This window comes from Moschus berezovskii, chromosome 9 (genome assembly GCF_049115385.1).
Source record: "Moschus berezovskii isolate FMDL1 chromosome 9, NW_MosBer_1.0, whole genome shotgun sequence".
In the NCBI taxonomy this organism is placed as follows: Eukaryota; Metazoa; Chordata; class Mammalia; order Artiodactyla; family Moschidae; genus Moschus; species Moschus berezovskii.
Genome location: NC_142468.1, coordinates 103971853 through 103991322, shown reverse-complemented (window position 1 = coordinate 103991322; position 19470 = coordinate 103971853). Strand labels below are relative to the sequence as shown.

The 19470-nt window shown below is 39.4% G+C and overlaps 2 protein-coding genes across 11 annotated transcripts in view; one reads left to right on the top strand and one right to left on the bottom strand.

Annotated features, from left to right (window-relative positions):
- LOC148776847 (olfactory receptor 11G2-like) overlaps positions 1–12693 on the bottom strand; it is a 54214-nt gene extending 41521 nt beyond the window's left edge. For 5 of the 10 annotated variants that reach the window (XR_016038325.1, XR_016038329.1, XR_016038324.1 and 2 more), the window contains exon 1: positions 12353–12693. Coding sequence is in view for 1 of the 10 variants with exons in the window: in XM_088840084.1 (XP_088696210.1) it covers positions 12353–12404 (52 nt within the window). In the remaining 9 variants the exon portion in view is untranslated. Of the gene's footprint in view, positions 1–8124; positions 8649–12341 lie in introns of those variants that run through there. The other 5 variants (XR_016038327.1, XM_088840082.1, XM_088840085.1 and 2 more) reach the window with 3 other exon arrangements.
- Positions 12694–13718: 1025 nt separating this feature from the next.
- Positions 13719–14690, top strand: LOC148776846 (olfactory receptor 11G2-like). Its single transcript, XM_088840087.1, has one exon. The coding sequence runs from the start codon at positions 13719–13721 to the stop codon at positions 14688–14690; it is 972 nt and encodes a 323-aa protein (XP_088696213.1).
- Positions 14691–19470: the final 4780 nt, after the last annotated feature.

The window sequence follows — 19470 nt, the reverse complement described above, 5'->3', positions numbered from 1 at the left end:
GTCTTCTGTCCATTTTTAATCAGGTTGATGTTTTTTGAAATTGAGTTGTATGAGCTGTTTATATATTTTGGATTTTAATTGCTTTGTTGGTCTTAATCATTTGCAAATATTTTCTAACATACAGTAGGTTGTGTTTATCTTTTGTCAATGGTTTCCTTTGCTATACAAAAGTTTTATCTTTTATTAGGTCCTATTTATTTATTTTTGCTTTTGTTTCCTTTGCTGTAAGTCACAGATCCCAAAAAGATGCTTTTATGATTTATGGTAAGAGTGTTCTGCCTGTGTTTTCTTCTATGAATTTTACGGTTCTTATCTTTTAGATTATAATTCTTCTATTTTATATAAAGGAAAAGTGCCTATTTAAAACAAGTTTTGAACTTCAAAAGAAGTCTGCATAAGTGCAAATCAAGAGGAGAATTTTTTGGCTATACTCCCCTACATTTCCTTGTCTTATGAAAATAATAATAATAATTATCTGTTGGACAAAATTGATGAGGACTATCTTCTGGTTCTGCCTTAGCAAGAAGCTTTCACTCCAAATTTTTAAAAGAATATTTTTGGGGGGTTTTATGTGGATCAATGGCTACCCAGGTGGCACTAGTGGTAAAGAACCTGCCTGCCAGTGCAGGATATGTGAGAGACAAAGGTTCGATCCCTGGGTTGGGAAGATCCCCTAGAGAAGAAAATGGCAACTCACTACAATATACTTGCTGGAGAATCCCATGGAGAGAGGAGCCTAGCAGGCTATACAGTCCATAGAGTTGCACAGTATTGGACATGACTGAAGCGATTAAGAGCCCATATGGACCAAATGAGAGATCATTTAAAAATATTTGTAAAGTGTTTGATCATATCAAAGTATGATCAAAAGATGAAAGCAACTCAAATGCTCATCAGTGGATGAATGAATGAAAAAAATGTGATATCATACAGTGTGATATTTATTCAACCTAATAAAGAGTAGAAATTCTGAAACATGCAAAAGCATTGATGGACCAATCACAAAACAACAAATACTGTGTGACTCCATTTATATAAGTTTCCTGGAGTAGTCAAACTGATAGAGACAGAAACTAGAATAGTGGTCACCACCAGCTTGGGGTAGGGAAATGGGGAATTAATGTTTAATGAATCTAGAGTTTCAGTTTTGGAAGAAAAAAGTTATAGATTGAATGGTGGTAATTGTTGCTCAACAATGTGAATGTATTTAATGCCACAGAACTGTACACTTAAAAAATTGATTGTAATATGTCACATTATGTGTATCTTGCCATAGTTAAAAATAACTTAAAAATGCAAGGCATAGTACCAGTGTCAATTTTTCTGTATTTTATTATTATTGATTCACACTTCCACTGTATACTTTTTCTGGCAGTCTCTGCAGCTGCAGCCTTGTCTGGGTGTGCATTTTATTTTCTTCCATGATGTTGCTGTTACAACTTTTTCTCAGTAGTAACAGCTACTAAGGGTAGGATGCATGCATGCATGCTAAGTTTCTTCAGGCATGTCCAACTGTTTGCAACCCTATGAACTGTAGCCTACCTGTCTCCTCTGTCCATGGGATTCTCCAGGCGAGAATACTGGAGTGGACTATCATGCCCTCCTCCATGGGATCTTCCTGATCCAGGGATTGAACCCATTTCTTTTATGTCTCCTGCATTGGCAGGAGGGTTCTTTACCACTAGTTTCACCTGGGAAGCCCAAAGGGTAGGATATTTCCCTTGAAATCATGACTACATCTCCACTCCCCAACTCTAATTGTGCTTTGTCCTTCAAGGTGCCCTTTTGTCATCAAAGAGTAAACCAAAAGGGCACCTTGGAGGACAGAGCAAGGAAGTCTCTCCCCTTCTTCCAAATGTAGATTTCCGCCTCAGGAATTTCTTTCACCCTTTGTGCACATAATTGTTAGACACTGTACTAACTGACCAGGAATAACTTTAAAGAAAGGAATAATTTTGCATCTGAGATAGGTATGTAAGGTCAAGTCCACCTGAGATGTGCAAACTCTTGACACCTGAAAGAATTTTCTCTGAGGCTGCCCAGTGTTACCCACTCTTCAGGTATACCAGGCAGAGCCTGTGTTGAATCTCAGAAATACTTCCTACCTGAGCCAACTGGATTCAACCTCCTCCACTGTTAGCCACAGTTTTGATGTGTATGAGTTCAAGGAGGAAGAGCGCCTCCTCTGTTTCTATTCTCAGGACACGTAAGGCTAAAGCAGAGCTGTCCAATAGAAATAGGTGGGCCACACACGCAAAAAACATGCATAAGGTACATTTTTCTAGTTACCACATTAAAAAGAAAGAGTAAATTTCATTTTAATAATCTACCAGCCTAAAACATCATTTCAACATGTAGTCAATGTAAAATTATTAACCAGATATCTTGCATTCATTTTTTTCATCCTGCAAACTGGGGTGAATTTTATATACATTTAACAGCATGTTTCAGCTTGGATTCACATTTCGGGTGCTCAGTAGCCACATATAGCTAGTGGTTATCATATTAGACAGTGTAGCTCTTGGCTTCCTGCATCCTCCTTTGTAATGAGAGTGGGTGGAAGTGTGGTAAATTAAGATTAGGAGGTTAGGAGCTTTCATAAGTAACTTTAGATAAATGACTTATTGTGTTTTCTTTACTCTCCCTTCCTCTTTGTCCTCTTCCTCTGAAGGGAGGCTGAAATTCAAAACATAACTTTTAGAGAAGAGAGAGGGATAAAAACCTTGAAGTGGCAAAAGAGACAAGGAGGGCTGCCAGTAAAGTCAGGTCAGGGCTACTTTGAGAAAAATAGCACAGTGGAATTGTATTGATGTTTCCCACAGTGATGGTTGTAGAAAGGGGTTGGTAGGGAGGGAGAAGAGGCTAACTCATTAGGAGATGGCAGAGTTTATGGTCCCCTCTTTAGTCTTGCTGATGGTGGTATATAGACCAGAGGATATGCCTTTTTATACAAAGAACTAAGAGGTCTAAATGTTCTAAGTAGTACATTTGACACTGATGATGCATAGGTGTTCTGGAGGAACTCTTGAGTTGTGGGGCCACAGATGTGTTAACAATTCAATTAAAAAAAAAATTGTTGAGAGAGAGGAATGCATTAGGTGCCAGAGCATAGAGCAGTGTTGGACTAAGAGTACAGGTTTGGGGGTGTAGGTGGGAAGTGCCAGAAAAGTGCTCACAGAGAAGCTGATGTTTCAGCTGAGTTTGGAATGATGAGTTGGAAGTTTTCTAGATAGAAGTCAGGGAATGATGGTGGTTGGTAATGTTACAAACAGTAAAAGAAGCATATAGAACATTCCTAATATATAACTGAATTACACAGTGAGTGTGGGGCTCCTGAAAGGAGATGAACTTAAACATGCAGGAATTTAGATTTGCTAAAGATGTTTAACTTGATCCCATAGGTGGGAAGGAAATATATAGCGATGGAAAGCAAAAGAGATGACAAGATTTGTATTTTAGAAAATCTGGCATCTTTAAGTTTAGGTATTGTTTTGTTTAATGCCATAAAACAGCTTCTTCTCTCACCAAGTATGTCATAAGCTATCAGATTAGCTTTAAGGAGAAGATGAATTCAAATTTATTTCATTATCTCAATCTTCTGAGAATTTCACAATTCCCCTTAAAAATACTGCTGATGTCTCAGAGTGTTACAGAGTCAAGTTAGTAACAGATCCAATGAGTTCTGAAGGATCATATACCCCTCATGTGTGTACATTGAAATAGCATGAGAATTGCCTTGGTTCTATAATGGCTTGTGAATAGTTAATACAGTTCCCCAGGTCTTTATTTGGGGGGATCACTAGCTCTGTGTTCTTGAGGATCTAGAATGTTTGAAAGGTAGCCATTGGGTCACCTTGGAGGAAAAGATAGACTTAAGGGTATGTTCATGTTCTCTCAGTTGACGTCGACATATATCATGACACTGGAGGCATGAAATAGTGTTGCTACACTTATTTATAAAGTCTGGTTTGAAGAAACAGGCTAGCAGCACAGTACACAGCTTTGGTGCTAAGAACAGAGGGAAAGGTAACGTTAATGAAGAAAGTCCTGGAACTTTTTGGAGGGCAGTGTGACCAAAATTTAAAATATATTCACTGTATAACTCAAAATTTTTGTTTTTCTGGATTTGTCTTTCATATACAATTTCCTTAATTTCTCCCTGTTATGGTAAATTAGAAAGTTGAATGGAATTATTCTGTACATATATACACTACGATACAGTTGTCGGCTTAAAAAATATAGCCACAACCTGAAAGGAGACAGTTATTTTATTTGGTGGGAATGTTTAGGACTCAGAGCTCAGGAGACAGGCAGGAGGGGAACAAAGGGAGCAGGCAGTTTGAAAGCATTCTATGTATGGGAAGAGGCAAGCCTCTGGGCTCACTGAATTCATTCCTTTCATATGCACCTCAGCTATCCCAGGCCAATCCTGCTTCCTTGTTCACCTTGCTTCTTGCATTTCCCCTGCCCCCAGCACCCCTACCCCCACCTCAGCAATCATTGTAAGGGTGGCAGCATTTTCTGGATTACAGTTTTAGGAACCCTTATTCACAGGGAGGCCTGGCATGCTGCAGTCCACGGAGTCACAAAGAGTCAGACACAACTGAACGACTGAACTGAACTGATTCACATTTTGAGGCCAGATTCACATTTTGAAGAAATAGGCTGTGACATTTCTTGTTTATTAACATGGCAGGAGATATTTTCATTTCACATAGTCAACCATGGATTGTTTTCTTTATATATTTATAAAAATATAAATATTTGATTCAGTCAGTTACATTTTGGTTCTCCAAACAAAGTTCTTTTGTAGTGGGTCGCTTGAAAGATGTTTATTTACTACTCATTTAAATCCCAAACAGATATTCCTACTCCACAGGAGACTGTTCTTCATGTGATGATTCTGGAACTTAGGTTTTTCCATCTTGGGCTTTGCCATCTTCAAAACTCAGCTTCTTGGGTCAACATGCTCAATCACATCAGAGATCGTCAAGGATTTTGTATGGGTAAGGCCTGAAGAATTGCACATCAGCTTTAAATACATCATAACAAGTAGAACTCAGTCTCATGAGCACACCTATGCTGCAAGGAAGGCTTTGAAAAAAACTGTTGAGTTGAAGAAGAAGAAATGGATTTGTTGCAGTCATACAATTAATGTCTCAACTTCTTGGTTGACCAATACCTATCTTGTTTGACCTATATGTGGAAACAAGGAGTTTTGTAAGGAATAGAGACAGCTCTGTGGGATAGGCTTGTGTGTGTGTGTGTGTGTGTGTGTGATTTCCTCAGTTCTGTCTCATCACAACAAAAACTTGAAGTGATGGACCAGCATTACAGCCTTCGGACAGACCGTGTCACAGCTCTTGGACAGATCAGTGTTACAGCTCAGTTTTATTTAGAAAATAAAGGAAAATACATCCTCGAGCTGTGATGGAATGCCGACCCAAAAGACGCGAAGAGAAGAGAGAGAGAGACCCCCAGTCCTTTGGCTCCTCTTTTTATATGTTTTTCTCCTCTTCCTGGGTCTGCTCTATGTAGATTGAGCTAGCCAGGAGTGCTATTTGTTTTCCCTGAGGTCCTCACTCTGTTCCTTGGACCTTCCTTTGTTTGGAGGCCTTTCCCTTCTTTGTCTTTTAGCCACCACCCTTCTGGACTCCTTTTTCCTGTTTTAATACTTAACAGGCTCATTTTGGATTTAGTGGATGAGATCTTTAAATTGCATTTAGACCACAAGAATGGGAAACTCTAGGTCTAACAAAGGTTGAAGGTAATGGTACATACCATGTCAAAAACCTTTATTAGCTAAGAAGTGATTTATAAAGTTAGGAGACACAGCTCTTGAGGGAGCAATAATGTGTGAGCCTAGAACATTTGGGTGGGTGTGTTTGCACGTACGTGTGTTTGCACGTGAGTCTACATATAAGCGTGTGCACACGCATGGGGTTTTTATCTCCAGTTTGATCATCACTGAAGATGAAACGTTCTTGAGTCTGTGTGATGCATATTAATTGCTTCCATTGCTCCTGGGGTTGAGATCTCCAGAGACAGGCTTCAGAGTCTGGAAGGAATAAATAATGAGAAGCAGAGAGATTTGTGGTATATTCTACTCTCTGAGTAAAACCTGAAAGGAATCTTTGTGAAGAAAGGTACCTGAAGATGTTTTACAAAGGAGTTGACACCTTGGACTCCTGGGAAGCATGAGGATAAATGTATATGGGCATATGGAACAGTCACTTATTTCCTGTGTCTTGATGTCCATTTCATTTTGTATATTAATATGAAAAAGGAGCATAAATTTTCATGATTGCTTTCATTTACAAATACTGTTCCTATTACAAAAATCTTAATAGACATGGAATTAACAATTTTTTTTTTTTTTTTTTTTTTGTCAAATTGTCATTTTGTGTTTTACAAGTTGTCTTCAAAAGAACTGTATTTTTAGCAGACAGGAAAATGGAAACTTTTTTCTTGAAGGCTTGGGCAATAATTTAGATGTGTCTCTTGTCTTCTGTTCTCTTTCACACGGATGACAACATAGCAATTCAACACCCATTTTGTGTGGCTTGTGAGAGAAGAAAACTTTGTAAGTAGAAGCTAATTTACTTAATGAAATATCGAGATTCAAAAAAGAGTCAAAAGAAAATGGGATTGGGGAATCAAGTAGGATTCTTTACAGTCTAAGCCACCAGGAAAGCCCTCTGAGACATACCCAAAGGCAAAAACAGGAGTGTCTGTTCAGTGTGTTGGTCTATGGGAACTGAAGGGCCCTTAGCATGTGTCTATTGTGCTGAGGGTGGCTGTTTGCTCTGAGGCATCCCAGGTGAGAGGACAATCAGAAGACGGCTAAAGAATATTACTGTGGAAAATGAAAAGTAAGATCTCTCTTTTCTGTCTTCCTCCTGTGCTCCTTGAGCAATATTTAATTACCTCTGCTTATTTTAAAGACCAGGAGATTAGGTTTCTACCACTGCCCATCTCTTGGAACCAACCCTTGTATCTTTTTGCACATTTATTACCCATGGTCAGGTTCTTCACCCGTTCTCCTTGAGTTATCAAAACAGCTTTCTAATAATTTCTTGTTGATTTCATCAGCCTATAATTGTCTGGTGAATTGTCTTGTGAATGCAGCTTCCATAAACTCTTGGTCATTTTACTGTTCTACTAGAGCAGCTCCAGATTTCCACTGACAGCAAATTAAGCCCGAACGAGTCAGACTGGCAGTGAGTCCTCTGCTTTGAGGCCCTATCTTTGTACCTAATATCTGACTATACCTTTACAGATATTCTAACTTCCACTCTTTTGAATTGTTCTGTGAACATAATTTCTTGTATTCAAATCTTTTCATATTATATGCTATTGATATTCTACCTCCATCATTGCTCTTGGAAATATGTGTTTTGCCAAGGTCCATCACCCTCTCAAAAGACTTTCTTTCTGTCTTTATTTTTTTTCAACTGAATATAATCGTCATGTCTCACATGATTCAGAAACCAGTACTCGAGAAAATAAGCGCCACACTCGGGGAGTTGGAGAACTCACATTTATTATGCTGGTGGGCCCAGAGGAGTTAACACTCCAGGCTCTGAGCCCCAAACAAAGAGGTTGCAGAATTTTTATACACGGACAGGCCTGATTAAGTTGATTTGCAGGCTTGCGGGGGCTGGACGATTGCAAAAAACAGGACAGGGGTGAGTGAGATAAGCGCCAGTTCCTAGTATTGTGAGTCCCCACTTTCTGAGACCTAAGTGATCCAGACTTTGCAAGGAGCAAGCTGAGTTACAGAGGCAGAAGAAGCAGGAGGTTATGTAAAATTTTAACTTTTCTTCTTCATTCCCTCTCTTGATGCTTCTATCACTCATTGCAGAAAGCATCATCTCATGTTTTGGTAGGACATTCAGAGTTCCCAGTCGTTTAGGGGGCTATATTGAGCTCTTAGCATTTGTAACTTTATGCATTCAATTTGAGGGGTTATGAACTGGGTAATATCATTGAGAATACAAGGGCCAAACCAGAGTGCCACAAACAGCATGAAAAGAGGACCTGTTAAAGGGAGAAGCCACGATGCCCAGCTCCAAATATTGTTCCAATTACCCCAGGAATTAGCTCGTTTCTCTCTCCTGTTTGTGATTTGTTCCCTTAGCTGTTGGGCGATGTCCCTATTTCTGACTGGTTTTCATAAAAGCAGCATTCTTCATTCAAAAAGAGGAATAGTCCTCCCTTTTCAACTGTCAGTAGGTCTAGCCCTCTCCTATCCTGTAAAACCACTTCAGCCAAGGAGTCTAGTTGGTCTTATAATGAAGAGCACAGCAATAATACCAATTAGGGATAGAGGCTAGGGTTGACAATGAAAATCCATTGATATTTTGCTAGCTGGATCCTCAAGCTTCTTTCCTGTGTTGACCCGCCAGCTGCTGGAGTGTGGCTGGAGCAAGGCTGAAGAATCCTCAAGCTCCTGCCATGCACTGACTCGTCAGATTCCGGAGTGACCAGAGCAGGGCTCAGTGTCCTTCGTGGGTGAGGGCCGTTGTCTTTGGAACCGGACCTTCAGGAGGTTTTTGGGTTGCTGAATGCTTTCCAGGTGTCCTCATCACAGGAAGTAGTTGCCTTCTTGACTCTGGTGTGGTGGATCCAAGGGATGACACCTATAACTTTAACAGCAGTAGTGGTTGCCAGGAGAACCGTGTGAGGGCCTGTCCAAACTGGCTGAAGTGTTTTTTTTTTTTTTTTTTTGTCCTAATCTTTAACCCATACCTCATATCCTGGCTGATAGAATGAACCCAATTGCCCAAAGGAATGGGTGTCCTTTCTAAGGTTTCTCCGGCGATATGGAGAAGACTTTTCCAGGGCCTGGAGGTATCAGGACACCTCAGTTCAGCTAGTTGCTGATGGTCTTCCTTGAGTTGTTTATTACTGGGGGTGGTCTCCCATATAAGATCTCAAAAGGAGAATAGCATGAGGACCTAGGGGTGCATTTACGGAGGGAGATGAGAGTGCACAGAATGATAAGGCAGCTTGTTCTAGCCTTGTCTTGGTGTTGGCCGGGGGATATTCTTGTTGCACTACTACTTGGAAAAACAAACTTAACAAGAAAGTTAAAGATATATGACCCAAAGATTAATAGATGTAGGAAAGCTGCTGAGGGGCTAGCCAGGAGAACCAGGTCCAGACACTGATTCATGAAATTAGTGTTTCTCTAGGTATAAGATGCAAGAATTTGTACTCATAAAAATCTTTACCTGAAAACACCTGATAATCTGAAAGCTTGTTTTTTTATTTTACCCCCAGAGCACAGAATGCCTTATTTTGGCATCTCCACCCTGAACTGTCAAGGTGGTGCTGAAGGTTAGCATCTTGTAATGGTCATGATTTAATCTTTGTAGGGGCAACTGGCAAGGGCCAACTTTCAGTCAGCAGGACCTCTTCATAGCCATATATTTGACCAGGTTTTGGGGGCATTTCATGGTCATTGTGTCCTGCAGTGCTGGGAAGGCTCATTCCCAGGTCGAGCAAAGATTCCATTGACAGGCCACTCAGTGTGTTGTCACTAGACCAGGCCTTGTAAGTGGCAAAAACCTGTGAACCATACCTGTCTTACTAGCCTCTTGGTCCAGGAAAATATTTCCTCTTGTTGTTTCTTCTCATATCTAGAGCTACATTGTTACAATTATTGATCTCATATGGAACTGCATATCAGCATTTTATCACAGGCTCAGTCACACATTTGGTAACAAGAAATAATCTTCTGAAGCAAGCTACATAGACAATAATATGCTGCTGCTGCTGCTGCTGCTAAGTCACTTCAGTCGTGTCCGACTCTGTGTGACCCCATAGACGGAAGCCCACCAGACTCCCCCGTCCCTGGGATTCTCCAGGCAAGAACACTGGAGTGGGTTGCCATTTCCTTCTCCAATGTGTGAAAGTGGAAAGTGAAAAGTGAAAGTGAAGTCGCTCAGTCGTGTCCGACCCTTAGCGACCCCACGGACTGCAGCCTACCAGGCTGCTCCATCCATGGGATTTTCTAGGCAAGACAATAATATAGCTATCAGTTATTAGTAAAGTCACAAGCAAGAATTGAAGTCAAGAACTTTCACTGGGTATAGCCTGATATACTCCAGGTCATCTGCCTCAGTTAAATGATTATATCCGAATGTTAATCTCCTGGTTGTACATCATGGAGCATCTGACCTTTATCTAAAGATTAGTTACTGAGATAAGCTTTAGAAACAATCTTAGAGTCCTTAATTAAGCTTTTAAGCAATATAACATAACAAGGAACTATCTCAGAAGTGTCTTAGTCAGCACAGACCTTAATTAACAAAACTGAAACATAATTTTATCTTTTTTTGGAGAACTCATTGTGAGGGCATTAACACTGTAGTCAGGAAAGGCTTTAACCCATCAGATAAAAATGAGGTCTGTCAGGGAGCCGGGAAAAGCCACATGGCCACATTGGATTCCCATAGCCCTGGTTGTTTGATTTTTAGCTGTTGTTTAACCATTTTTAATTTCCTGATTTAGGAGCAGACTATTGCCATGTTTTAAGGACATCAAGATAGCAAAATCTAACCGTGAGGGTTTTTTTTTGTTTTTGTTTTTTTTGGTAGAAGCAGAATGAGCTTTGTTTAGAAGTAGCATAATCTTAAATATGTTTATTTACTTTACCAAAGTAACAAAAAGATTTTGAAAACAAATGTAAATCACTTAAAGGCAAAGAAATTCATAATCTGTTATCAAAAGGAGCATTCTAAGAAAACTTAGAGAAGACCAAATTCCAGTCTGGTACCAGCTTATTGTTAATAACAAAATTTGTTTATCTGCTTAATCTTAGAAAGTCTTTTCCATAAATTTTGAAGAACGAGCAGTATTCTTCTAAAAGCATGAGAGTAAAACCATAGAAGGAATGTTTAAAATCTGACTCTATTGCAATTGACAAAGAAACCTGGTTGTAACACTTTAATATGATAACTAGAATTATAATTGACCATATTTTATCAGGGCATATCAAATCTAGATGAATTTCACATAATTTTAGGATATCTTATTAGCAACATCAACCATACAATATAACCTGAAAAGCTTTATCACCTCTTCAGCAGTACTTCTCATGCAATTGGACATGTCCAGTGAACCTAGCTTAATAGCTCTCTGGGATGTCTCAGGGGCCCTCTGAAGCACCCCAAAGTTAGCTGGAAGTCAAGTTATTTAGGAAGTTTTGTCGATAAATGTCAAAAAGGTTTATAACACTCAGTCAGGTATGATCATATAAGTCACTGTGAAATAATAATTATTTACTTAGCCAAAAGTAACAAAAGATTTCAAAGGTAAATATAGAACAGATCAATTAAGAGATAAAGAAACTTGAATGTACTATTAAAACAGTTTAACATCTGAAGAAAGTTTGTCCCCTTAACAGAGAGAAAGGCCAAATTCAAATTTTGTACCACCTTACTTTAAACTCATTTAGGTAAATTTAATGAAATTTATTTTAGTTAGTCAGTCCTAACCACGCACAAAACTTTTTTTCCGGGTCCACTTTCCACAAACTTTTTAATCACTTTCTGTAACAGCCACCTGTTAAGTCAGACCTACTTTCTCTTCCCTTTATAAAATATAATTTTATTTTTTATGCTGTCTTTATTAAAAACACATATCCTACTTTCCTTATTATATTAGCAGACAAATGTTAATACTAGATGTTTAATATTGAATACTTCCCAGTTCATTTGAATCTGAAATTTATTTACGTTAATTTTTCTTATATTTAGAATTGTTTGATTTGTTAGCGCTTACTTTTCTTTAGGCCAATTAAATCAGAACTCACTTACAACTTCAATAATACTCTCAGAAAAAAATACACTGAGATATACATAAATTCAGACAGACAGAGATCTTTGTTTTCTGTTTGAGATTTAAAATATTTCTTTGACCCCTTTTTTTTCTTTGTTTGAAGTTCTAATTTGTCCAAGGCTGAAGTCTCAGGCAAAGTTGGCTGTGTATTTCAAGGACATGGAAAGTGTTAACTTCAGGCTTTTTCCTAGGCAGGCCTTTTAACAAGCTAGTTGTTTTTAATTGCATATGCAAAAAGAATTGGTTTTGCAGTTTCCAAAAAGAAAAATTTCTCTCACTCTGTTCAGTTAGCAATCACGCACTCACAATCATTCAGCAGCTATCACAATGCCTCCCTTCTCCTGAGTCCCCAGGTTTCCTTAACTGTTGCTCCCTTCCTGGGAGATCTAACGAGGTGATCAGTATCCTCTTTTACCTGTTGGGGTAGGACCAAGGAGGTGATCAGTCTCCTCTTTTACCCATTGGGGTAGGATCCCAGTTCATGGGGACATTACCGGGGCCTTACTTGATCCTGTGGCCATTCCTGGTGAGCTGGTCCGTCCCTCCAATGAGTCCATTCAGGGCTTGGCCGTCCGGAGAGTCGGAACACCGGTCTGAAAGAGAACCTGGAATACTGTCAGGTGGCATGCCCCCTTGTTAGTCTCGGGGTTCCTTTGCTCCAGCCCAGTGGAACCACCAGTCCTGTGGCTCAAGGGGCCCTTGTGGTTGGAATCTTGCTGAGGCCTCCAGAAATGGTGCAGAAACCAGTACTCGAGAAACCAAGCACCATATTCGGAGAGTTGGAGAACTCAGGTTTATTATGGCGGTGGGCCCAGAGGAGTTAACACGCCAAGCTCTGAGCTCCAAAAATGGGGTTTCAGAGCTTTTATACATGAACAGGCATGATTAAGAGGGTTTGTGGGTTTGAGGGGGCTGGGTGATTGCAAATAGCAGGACCAGGGTGAGTGAGATAAGCTCCAGTTCCTAGTATTGTGAGTCTCCACTTTCTGAGACCTACGTGATCCAGACTTTGCAAGGAGGAAGCTGAGTTACAGATGCAGAAGGAACAGGAGGTTATGTAAAATTTCAACTTTTCCTCTTCAACATGACCACAAAAATTTTCTTATGTCCCATTATACTGTTAACTATGTCAGCGGCAGCACTACAACATAGGTGGAGTGCTGCTAACATCCAGTCCATATTCCGTATTAGCTCCCCATGAAGTTGCCACACATAAACACACAGTCTAAGCAAATTTTCCTTGCTGTGCAAATGAGATTCCAAGGTAAATTCCCTTGTCATTGTAGTGCTTGCCTGCTCAGTTGTGTGCGACTCTTTGTGACCTCATGGATTATAGCCTGCCAGGCTCCTCTGACCATAGGATTTTTCAGGCAAGAATACTGGAATAGGTTGCCATTTCCTCCTTCAGGGGATCTTCCTGACCCAGGGATTGGATGCACGTCTCCTGCGTCGACAGGAGAATTCTTTACCCACTGAGCCACCTGGAAATTCCCTTAGATCTCTTCTAATCAGATTCAAACTCCCTCTATATAGAAATTCTAGAGCCCCTAATGTATTGTTTGAAGTTGTTTTGAGCAAAATATGTCTGACATAGCTTCCGAAGAGTAGGGACTTTGCTTTTTTGTTCATTCTTTCCCTATCTCCTAGAACAGTGTCTGGCAATAGTATGTGCAAAATAAATATTTGTTGAATAAACAAGGAAGGAAGGAGAAAAAGAGGAAAGAAAAACTCACTTTTCCAGAGGGAAAATAGAAATATAAAAAACCCGGTATGTTTATGGAAAAGAAACATTTCTGTTCACCAAAAATTGGAAAAAATATAGATATTTCTGTGATGCTCATCGTCTCTTGTCACTTCCACAGGTCCGACGAATGAGGACCTTGGAGACTAATACCTCTGGGTCTGTGAGTGAGTTCATTCTCCTGGGCTTCCCCTGCCTCAGAGACATCCAGATCCTCCTCTTTGTGCTCTTCTCCATCATCTATTTTCTGATCCTTATGGGGAACGCAGCCATCATCTGTGCTGTATGGTCAAGCCGGAAACTCCATACACCCATGTACATCCTCCTGGCTAACTTCTCCTTCCTGGAGATCTGCTATGTCAGTTCCGATGTGCCCAAAATGTTGGCCAACATCATCTCCCAGACCAAGAGCATCTCCTACGCTGGCTGCCTGCTCCAGTTCTACTTCTTCTTCTCCATGTGTGCGGCTGAGTGTTTATTTCTGTCAGTGATGTCTTTTGATCGATTTCTTGCCATCTGTAGACCTTTGCATTATCCTATCATTATGACCCACCGCTTGTGTGTGTTTTTAGTGGTCTTCTGCTGGGCAGGTGGCTTTCTCTGGTTATTGACCCCTTTGATTCTAATATCTCAAGGGCCCTTTTGTGGTCCAAACACTGTTGACCATTTTCTCTGTGATCTGGCACCTTTGCTGGCACTGTCCTGTGCTCCAGTATCTGGAATTAGGCTGATTTGTGGTATCGTGAGCTCTCTAATCATCCTCCTCACCTTCCTGTACATTCTTGGCACTTACTTTTGTGTCCTTAGTGTGGTGCTACAGATGTCCTCAGGCTCAGGAAGGCAGAAGGCTTTCTCTACTTGTGCCTCCCACCTTGCTGTGGTATCCCTCTTCTATGGCTCAGTCATGGTGATGTATGTTAGCCCAGGTTCTGGCGAATATCCAGGGATACAGAAATTTGTGACCTTGTTCTATGCTTTGGCAACCCCTTTCTTTAATCCCCTGATCTACAGCTTCCGGAACAAAGATATGGAAGAAGCACTAAAAAATCTTTTGAGTGTTTTACTGAAGGAAATCTTTAAAGGCTCCAAAAGTCGAATTTAACATAATGCATAATTCATGTTTAGGAGGATGCAAGATCATGAGATGAATGAGATTATGTTTTTTTCCTTTCATTTTATTTTCATATATTGGGAAGATGGCTTTGAAAAGTCCATCAGACCCATGATTTAACTCTTAGGAAGTTATTATTCATGGTCCAGATATGTTTGTACCTTAGATATAGTTGTTTTGAACAATTTAATAAGATTTTCACATATTTCTCTTTTGGTATACATTACATTTTGCTGGGGCTTCCCTGGTGGCTCAGAGGTTAAAGCGTCTGCCTCCAATGCGGGAGACCCGGGTTCGATCCCTGGGTCGGGAAGATCCCCTGGAGAAGGAAATGGTAACCCACTCCAGTATTCTTGCCTGGAGAATCCCATGGACGGAGAAGCCTGGTAGGATACAGTCCACGGGGTCGCAAAGAGTTGGACACGACTGAGCGATGGAATGGAACGGAACATTTTGCTGACTTATCTCAACATCCTCAAATTCTGCCTTCATCAAAGCCAGTTCGATTTTTTAGAGCATAGCAAATACTAAAGTATTGCAATCATATGAATATTTAGCCAGTAATCCTTCAGATAACCAGATTACCAGATTTTTAAACAAAATGCTCAATATCAGAAAAAATTTAGCAGAGTTTCTTTTGTGTATCCCATTATTTTAAGTGTTGTTTTGGGCACCAAGAAGGGTCCTCAGTAAGATTATGTTGTCTTGATCGACTCTCCACATTTTGCCAATACTGTCACTTTAGGAGGCAGGTCCTTGTCTTCCATATGCAGATACGTGAAGATTAGTTCATATTCAGTGTAAGCCAGAGGTGTAGACTTTGTCGGATCACTACAAACCAGCACACAGTGCGCTTATATTCTTCTTTTAAAATTTATTTTAATTGGAGGTTAATTACAATATTGTGGTGGTTTTTGCCATACATTCATGAGAATCAGCCATGGGTTTACATGTGTTCCCCATCCTGAACCCCCTCCCACCTCCCTCCCCATCCCATCCCTCAGGGCCATTCCAGTGCACCAGCCCTGAGCACCCTGTCCCACGCATCGAACCTGGACTAGAGATCTATTTCACATATGATAATATACATGTTTCATGCTATTCTCTCAAATCCTCCCACCGTCTCCTTCTCCCACAGAGTCTAAAAGTCTGTTCTTTATATCTGTCTCTTTTGCTGTCTTGCATATAGGGTTATCATAACCATCTTTCTAAATTCCATAAATATGTAGTGATAGACTTTATTGGTGTGTTTTTTTTTTCTGGCTTACATCACTCTGTATAATAGGCTCCAGTTTCATTCACTTCATTAGAACTGATTCAAATGCATTCTTTTTAATAGCTGAGTAATATTCCCTTATGTGTATGTACCACAGCTTTCTTATCCATTTGTCTGCTGATGGACGTCTAGGTTGGATATTGTAAACAGTTCTGTGATGAACATTGGGGTACACGAGTCTCTTTCAGTTCTGGGTTCCTCAGTGTGTATGCCCAGCAGTGGGCTTGCTGGGTTGTATGGGAGTTCTATTTCCAGTTTTTTAAGGAATCTCCACACTGTGCTCCATAGTGGCTGTACGAGTTTGCATTCCCACCAACGGTGTAAGAGGGTTCCTTTTTCTCTGCACCCTCTCCAGCATTTATTGTTTGTAGACTTTTTGATAGCAGCCATTCTGACCGGCATGAGATGGTACCTCATTTTGGTTTTGATTTGCATTTCTCTGATAATGAGTGATGGTGAGCATCTTTTCATGTGTTTGTTAGCCATCTGTATGTCTTCTTTGGAGAAATGTCTGTTTCGTTCTTTGGCCCACTTTTTGATTGGGTCGCTTATTTTTCTGGAATTGAGCTGTGGGAGTTGCTTGCATATTTTTGAGATTAATTCTTTGTCCGTTGCTTCGTTTGCTATTATTTTCTCCCATTTTGAAGGCTGTCTTTTCACCTTGCTTATAGCTTCTTTCATTGTGCAAAAGCTTTTAAGTCTAATTAGGTCCTATTTGTTTATTTTTGCTTTTATTTCCATTACTCTGGGAGGTGGATCATTGAGGATCCTGCTATGATTTACGTAGAGAGTGTTTTGCCTATGTTTTCCTCTAGAGTTTTATGGTTTCTGGTCTTACATTTGGATCTTTAAATCCATTTTGAGTTTATTTTTGTGTATGGTATTAGAAAGTGTTCTAGTTTCATTCTTATATAAGCGGTTGACCAGTTTTCCCAGCAGCACTTGGTAAAGAGATTGTCTTTTCTCCTTTGGATATTCTTGCCTCCTTTGTCAAAGAAAAAGTGTCCGTAGGTGTGTGGATTTATCTCTGGGCTTTCTATTTTGTTCCATTGATCTATATTTCTGTCTTTGCTGTGCACTTATTTTCATGTAGTTCTCTACAAACTTCTCTGAGTCCCTCAGAGGTATTTTCTACTAATTTCTTGTTTTCTAAAATAGGAACTTAATTTACAATATTGCACTTCATGAGGAAACCTTAGGCTAAAATTTTGTTATGGAATAGCTTCAGCACTAACTTTGATTTCAAACTTAATCAAACATCAGAAAACTCCTGCTGGATATTTTTGCATGAAGATGCATTTCAAGTTAGATGTCTAATCCTAAAGTTTTAATCTTTTAGATTAGCTCTAGTCATACTTATTTGTCACCGACTCGATGGACATGAGTTTGAGTGAACTCCGGGAGTTGGTGATGGACAGGGAGACCTGGCGTGCTGTGATTCATGGGGTCGCAGAGAGTCGGATACGACTGAGCGACTGAACCGAACTGAACTGAACTGAATACTATTTGTCAGTGCTCCACTGAGCTATAGCTTGAACTGAAAGTCTTAACATTTAGTTTTTTGAAATTGAAGTATAATTTTGTTACAATGTTGTGTTAGTTTCTGCTGTATAGGGAAGTGCATCAGCTATATGTATACATATGTCCCCTTCTTGGATCTCACAAAATGAAATAGTGTGGTGTTTACCAAGAATAAGTGTAGACCAGTAGAATATAATATATGACTTAAATATGTCTGATTATTAAAGAGATTTTAATATAAAATATAAATGTTTTTCATTTTGGTGAGAAAGTTCTGAAAAAAATCTTAACAATCAACAAGGAATCTAGTTCTAATTTTCTGTGAGTGTTGTTTTTCAAAAGGCACCTCTAATTTAACCATCTTAATCAAGGGAATATATAAATACAGTCAGCCCTCTGTATTTGTAGTTTCTGAATCTGTGGATTCAAGGAACTAAGGATCAAAAATACTAAAAAAAAAAAATGCCAGAAATTTCCAAAAAGAAAAACGAATTTGTTGTGCACAAGCAACTCTTTTCATGACATATACATTGTGTTTATAACTACTTACATAACGTTTACATTGTATTAGGTATTATAAATAACCTAGAGATGCATTGGAAAAGGAAATGGCAACCCACTCCAGTGTTCTTGCCTGGAGAATCCCAGGGACAGGGGAGCCTGGTGGGCTTCCGACTACGGGGTCACACAGAGTCGGACACGACTGAAGTGACAGCAGCAGCAGCAGAGATGGGTTAAAGTACACAGGATGTGCTTAGGTTACATGCAAATACGATGCCATTTAATGTAAGGATATCGAGCATTCTCAGGTTTTAACATCTGTTTAGGTTCCTGATATTCTTTCTCTTTCGTGATTTTCTCGCAAATACAAATAAGAGTAAAGACATCACCTTGGGAGAGGATGAGTGAGTGGAGTACTTTGAGAATGCAGGAAAATATATCCTTGTAACATAAATAATCTTTCCTGTTATTAAGAAGAAGGTAGAATTGACAAGCTTGACAACTTATCTCAAAAAAAGAGCGAACAATTTCTGTCCACTGCCCTATTTAATAAGTAGAAATCTTGCCCATGATTTTTACATTATACATCTCATATTTAAACTGTTCTCTTACACAAAAGTTGGGCTTTTCTGCTGGCTCAGCAGTAAAGAATCTGCCTGCAACGCAGAAGACACAAGAAACGCGGGTTCAGTCCCTGATTTGGGAAGATTCCCTGCAATAGGACATGACAACCAACTTCAGTATTCATGCTGAGAAAAGCCCATGTACAGAGAAGCCTGGCAGGTTACAGTCCATGGGGCCATAAAGACTCGGACACAACTGAAGTGACTGAGCACGGCACATACACAAAAGTTAGATTTAATTAGCAGTGTCCGAATTTTCAATGAAGGTGACTGCTTCCATGGGAAAACCTGGAATTAAAATGTAAAGATTTATGTACGTATTTATATATACCAGAGGAATCTGCTTTGTTGTGTCATGACAGAATAAGACTAACCTATATAAGAATTACATACATTAAACAGAATTTCTCATACTGTCAAGACCATGACTAGTTTCACTAAATAAAATATAGAAATATACACTTAAAAATGGATGAATAAATATACAAGTGGAGATTTATAAGTAGACAATTTTATATGCAAGTCCAGAAGTATGAGTTGAAGTTGCAAGTGGAGGTAAAAACCTAAGAAGTATCAACATAATGAAATGGCAACATAATCAACATGAATGGCATTTTAAGCTGTTAGATTCTTTGAGATCTGTCTGAACCAGTGCTGAGACACAAGGTGAACCACAAACAACACACATGTAGTTTTTAATATGTATTAGCCACATAAACAATGATTGAAAGAAATAGGTAAAATTAATTTTGATAATATATTTTAACTCAGTTTATCCCAAAGAGTATCATTTAAATTTATAATCAGTTTAAACATTGTTAATGAAACATTTACATTCTTTTATTATACT